Source organism: Brachyhypopomus gauderio, chromosome 12, assembly GCF_052324685.1.
Source record: "Brachyhypopomus gauderio isolate BG-103 chromosome 12, BGAUD_0.2, whole genome shotgun sequence".
NCBI classification, from domain to species: domain Eukaryota; kingdom Metazoa; phylum Chordata; class Actinopteri; order Gymnotiformes; family Hypopomidae; genus Brachyhypopomus; species Brachyhypopomus gauderio.
Genome location: NC_135222.1, coordinates 19,987,710 through 19,993,081, shown reverse-complemented (window position 1 = coordinate 19,993,081; position 5,372 = coordinate 19,987,710). Strand labels below are relative to the sequence as shown.

The window sequence follows — 5,372 nt, the reverse complement described above, 5'->3', positions numbered from 1 at the left end:
AATGCCGCAGAAGGATATTTGCGTTTTCTTTCTCTTTTTTTTTCCTTATTAATTTCGATAATGAACACCAGGTCCTAATGAAAGACAGGAGGCCAGCGAGACCTGCCCTTTATTTTCACGAGGGTGAAATAGCTTTCACGCATCATGCCATTTAATATATTCTTTATCCCCTGCCTTTGAAAGCCACGTTGATACACCGCTATTAAATGGACACACGTAAAGGCCCCGATTGTTAGTTCAATGAATAGAAAATGCAACACTGAAAATGAATAGAGTTTCATGGGCTGTGCTATTGATTTAAAGGATACAGATTTCTCATGGATATTTCCCTCATTTGTTCCTTAATGCAGTTGAACAGACAAGTTTTTGTTCTTCTTTAGAGTAATAAGGTGTTAGTCAATAGCCTACAGTAGGCCGGCATTACGGGTTGTAAACAATGCTTATCGTGTCCACTAGATGGCAGCATTTCACCCAGTCAGTGCTGACGTTTCTTATGTCGCTTCCCAGGCCGACCTGAACTGCAGCGTTCAGGAGGAGACCGGGGCCTTCTACGGTGTCACCAGTCAGTATGAGAGCCCAGAGAACATGACCATCACTTGTTCGACTAAAGTCTGCTCCTTCGGCAAACAGGTGGTGGAGAAAGTGGAGGTAGGTTTTTTTTTTTTTTTTTTTTACATGAAGTGGGCATTTGTGATTAGTAGTCATTTCACTTGTGGTGGGGCTGAACCATGTGTTAATTGCGTTTATTTTGTATTGCGTGTTTGCAGTACTGATATCAGAACAGGCCACGTTTGTGAATGTGAGCAGTAATGGAAAGTAACGGAGTTTAGGCCGTTCGTTTCTTGCTAGTCTGCTAGAGGTGGTTAATGGTGTTTTCGCTCTCTAGACGGAGTATGCGCGTTTCGAGAACGGCCGCTTTGTGTACCGGATCAGCCGCTCGCCCATGTGCGAGTACATGATCAACTTCATCCACAAGCTCAAGCACCTGCCTGAGAAGTACATGATGAACAGTGTGCTGGAGAACTTCACCATCCTGCTGGTAAGTCCTGCCTGCATTAATTCTGCTACTCCCTCTAGGCCCCTCCCACCTAGGGGGCGGGGTGGAGGGCATGACCAGTGGCTGATGGATGCTCAGCATGCCTGACATTCCCATGATGCTTCAGGGAGTCTCCTACAGAGATCTGTGGGGGAGGGGAGTGGAGGGGAGGGTCTTCATTAACCAGAAAACCACCCAGGCATTAGAGGCCTGCCACTCCTCAGCAAGGCTGGCTTTTACCAGCAGAGGGCGCTGTCCCCAGACCCTCCTCTCACTTTTCATGTTCTTCTTCTTTCTACTTTTACCCCCAAATTCCTCACATTCTGGTCCTGCAAGACCGACTGCAATGTCGTGACCAAGAACATGTCTGTCTGTGTGTGTGTGTGTGTGTGTGTGTGTGTCTGTCTTTTGTGTATGTGTCAGCGTGTTTGTGGGCCTTTCTCCCTAAGGCAAAATGGTGGAAGGGATTACAGTTAGCAAGTGTTTGTGTGTGTGTGTGTGTGTGAGAGAGAGAGAGAGAGAGAGAGAGAGAGAGAGAGAAACTAACAATGTGTCCTTTTCTCCCTCTCTCCCCCCTCCTCTTGCTCTGCGCGTCGCAGGTGGTCACAAACAGAGACACACAGGAGACCCTGCTGTGCATGGCGTGTGTGTTCGAGGTGTCCAACAGTGAGCATGGAGCTCAGCATCACATCTACAGACTAGTGAAGGACTAAAGGCCGTGCCAGCCTGCACACCAGCGCCACAGACTCTCAACCTCAATAACAAAAGTGGCAGTGCCTCTAGTTCACCAGTCACTCAAACGATTCTCGGTCACTACTGGGTGAAGCTTATTATTATTATTGCGTCTTTGTTTTGTTTTTGGTCTTTATTAATGTATATGTGTTTGACATTTTGACTACAGCTGTGAATTGCGGTACAGTTGTATTTTGTTTTGATACAGGAAAGTATCTTCATTTTAAAGGATGCCTAATCACGATTTCTCAGTAGGTTGTATATATAAAGTGTGAGGATCATTAGATTCCAAGGTTGGGATTTAATCAGATTAAATCTGGCCAACAAACCCAAACAAGTGATTTAGGTTTTTATTCTCTGATGTACACCTTGAAAACAGGTTTTAACCTTCTTTCCATTGTTTATGTAAAACAATAACATCTATAAATGTGTATGTCTGTAGACGTAAACTTTGTGTGTATAAATGTATATACCCACATACTTGTAGTTTTTCTAAGGAAAATTATTTCATTTTAGAACATTTGGTTAATTAAAGATAAACAATTATCATGGCCATTAGAGTTCAAAAGACATTTGTAGCATTCAGGGAATTAATGAATACAGCCCTTGGAAAGGAACCACAAGTTTGTTGCAAAACTCCCCCCTCCCCCTCCCCATCTTCCTGATTGACTGCACTGTGATCTGTACTAGCGTTCCAGAGGTTTAATCCAGCTTATGTCTGCCCGGGCTTAAAGGCTGTGTCTTCACTTGCAATAAGAAAGAGCAGTTTAGACCCTGTCCTAGTGTGCCATGCCAGCAGTAGTCCCTGTCCATGTTCTAGCGGTAAGCGTCTTCGCTGAAAGCAAGAAAGCACTACATTACGTCCCAGGGGCCGATCCTCACTGTCCCCCGCACTTGGATCTGCCCGTGGGACTCGCCTTATTGAGCGTCCCTGACCCCTGACTTCAGAACGCTGGCATTGCTCCACGGGCGATTCGACGAGACACAATCGCATCGTAAAGACATCAGGGAAGCCTTCTTTTGAGGCCTGTCCCCCCCAGTCCCCCCCCCAACCCCGATACTTGTCATTTGAAATCTCACACCTGTCCCATTTTCTGGTCCCCCACCGTTAAAGGAGGTCCCCTCCGGTGTGCTCTGCTGCCTTCGGTCTCAACCCCAAACCCTCCACGGGCTCCTGCGGTCTTCGTCCAAGACCCGGAGCCCTGACCACTCTCGCGGGATTTCCAAAAGATGCCACTAAAACTGTGAGCTCTTTGCTAAGCTGGAAGACGTTCTCGTTCTTGTCACGTGTTGTAGGAGTTGCCAAAGCATACCAGTATCCAGCACAGTGCCTTAGCGTGTGCCTCCTGGACTGAGCGACTGTGGAACCAAAACATCTCGTACCTGAGAAACACTAACATCCACTGTGTCGCCTGAGATCTGGCCGGTGTGCACAATGGCTTCAACCTTCACTACATCTTATTACTGCAGTAAAACACTACTAACCTGGCCATGCCTTTCTTATAGGAAAAGACCAAAAAAATCCTGGAGGTCCAGAACATTCCTCCTCCTTTCCTGCACCGTAGCATGAAAGTGCCTTTGGTTCCGATTTTCCAGCTTAGAAAAGACAAATCTTATTTTGCATTACTAAGATTATCAAAACCAAATAAATGGATGTAAGTTAAAATATTCACCACAATGCCTTCCTAAATTTTTATAGTACACGACAACGGACAGTGGATAAATATTAAAATGATGTTCCATGACAATTATTAATTAGAGAAATTATTATTAATATTTGTTTTTGTTTTTGTTTCCAAACTGTAAAGTATTTTGGGAAGCACATACGTTGGTTTGTGTTAGTCAGATAAAAAAAATGTATAATCTTATGAAAACATTGTGCTTGTTGAAGTAAATTGGGACAAACACCCTTAATAGCACAGCTGTGCTCTTATTTTTTGTTTGTTTGCTTGTTTAAACAGTATGAAATTGTGTTCCTTTTACCACTTTGGAAAATTGGATTTTTTTTCTTTTATGTGGACTCTATTTTAAGCGGACTTAATAGAATTACAGTCTACTTAGCTTATCAAAACGTGTTAATGATATTGCTTAACCACATGGGGATTTGTTAAGGCCTTTACTGTTAAAAGACTTTATTTTTACAGCTTCAGCACACTTAACTATCATTTTTTAACGCTATATACCCACATTATTAGTTTATTCAGTCATTTCTGAAGAACCGTTATATGGTTGCGAACTATGTTTGACTGATCTGTCTGTTGTACTGCTTAATGTAACTGTGGACTTCAGAATGCTTGTCACGAAAGCAATGGACTATTTGTTTTGTGTTTGCCCTTCGTTCCCTTTTGTTGTTGTTCATGTTTTCATGCAGTTGCGTATGGGGGTTTTTCCCCCGTATTACTGTTCTACGTGCGAGCGATGGTTTTTGTGATGACGTCAGTATATCCGGAGCCTGTCGTGCGGTGACGCAGTTATTTCTGCGCTGCCGGTCCCCCTTTGACGTTTCGGTTCCACCTTTTAAACGACCCCCAGATTTCACCCTTTACTTCAGTAGGGAACTGAACATCAATGCCTTTAATATGATGAATGTTAGAAGGACATTATTTTGATTGCAATGGACACTAAGTAGTTGCTTTCTAACGGAATAATGACGTATGTCAGCAGTCTCGTTCTTTATTTGTCTGTGTGTAGGTACTGGTACCTCCGTTCACTACCGTTTCAGAAGTTGGCTTTAAAGTGAACTATTCTGTAGTTCAAAATAGTATCATAAAGATATTGGGTTCGTGTGCAGAGATTTTTTTGTAAAAAGGTGCTTTGTATAAAATTATATATTCTGGCTTTTCTTGGTACAAAGGTGTGATATCTTTTAATATCCTTAATGATAGTAAAGCGTTGGAGCAAAGGTGAGAGAAGAATAGAAGAAAACCTGCTATGTGTATGTGTTCTTTACTGCATATGGTCTTGTCTTTGCTCTGTAACATTTTGATGCCTTCTTGATAAAGTGGTAGATATTTTGTAGCTTTCTAGATACTTTGTATGTATACAATATTGAATAAAATAAATAAGTAAAACAGTAATTTCCTTGTCTGGAGAGTGGGCGTTTTTATAATTAAATCCGATAGTATTGTGAAATTGTCTTTATTCTTTTATTTCCTGTTTTTTTTTTTATCTGAATAAAATGCCAAAGAAACAAGACTAAACGGGATGCCCTGTCGCCACCTGGCGGCGTCTCCTTTAACTGCGTCTTCCCCGGTTGCATTCTACTAGGTAAACAGGAAATTAAAGAGGAGTGCTCTTGCCTTGCTGCAGTTCTAGCTCACCAGTCTACTAAGACGCCAGCGGTGATGCCCTGAATAAGTGCAGGACAGCTCTTTATTCCATTTTTACTAGTAGTTAGTGAAGTGTCATCTGTATAAACTTCAAGACACATATAGCTACCCTATACCATAGCAAAGCAGTACAAATTGTTGTAAATTAGCATACAAAAGAAGGACAAACCGATTGGCAACAATATATTTATTCATTAATGATGTTAAATTCAACATTTAAAAAATAATTTACTTTCAAGTATCTTTTCCCACGAGCGACCCTGTGATTGCCGAAT

General features: G+C 42.3%; 1 protein-coding gene across 5 annotated transcripts in view; it reads left to right on the top strand.

Moving 5' to 3' along the window:
- tead1b (TEA domain family member 1b) overlaps positions 1 to 4,845 on the top strand; it is a 48,984-nt gene extending 44,139 nt beyond the window's left edge. For all 5 annotated transcript variants that reach the window (XM_077023645.1, XM_077023644.1, XM_077023643.1 and 2 more), the window contains 3 exons: positions 508 to 648; positions 887 to 1,039; positions 1,636 to 4,845. In XM_077023645.1, the coding sequence (XP_076879760.1) occupies positions 508 to 648; positions 887 to 1,039; positions 1,636 to 1,749 (408 nt within the window). In that variant the 3' untranslated portion in view covers positions 1,750 to 4,845. The remainder of the gene's footprint in view (positions 1 to 507; positions 649 to 886; positions 1,040 to 1,635) is intronic.
- The last annotated feature ends 527 nt before the right edge of the window (positions 4,846 to 5,372 follow it).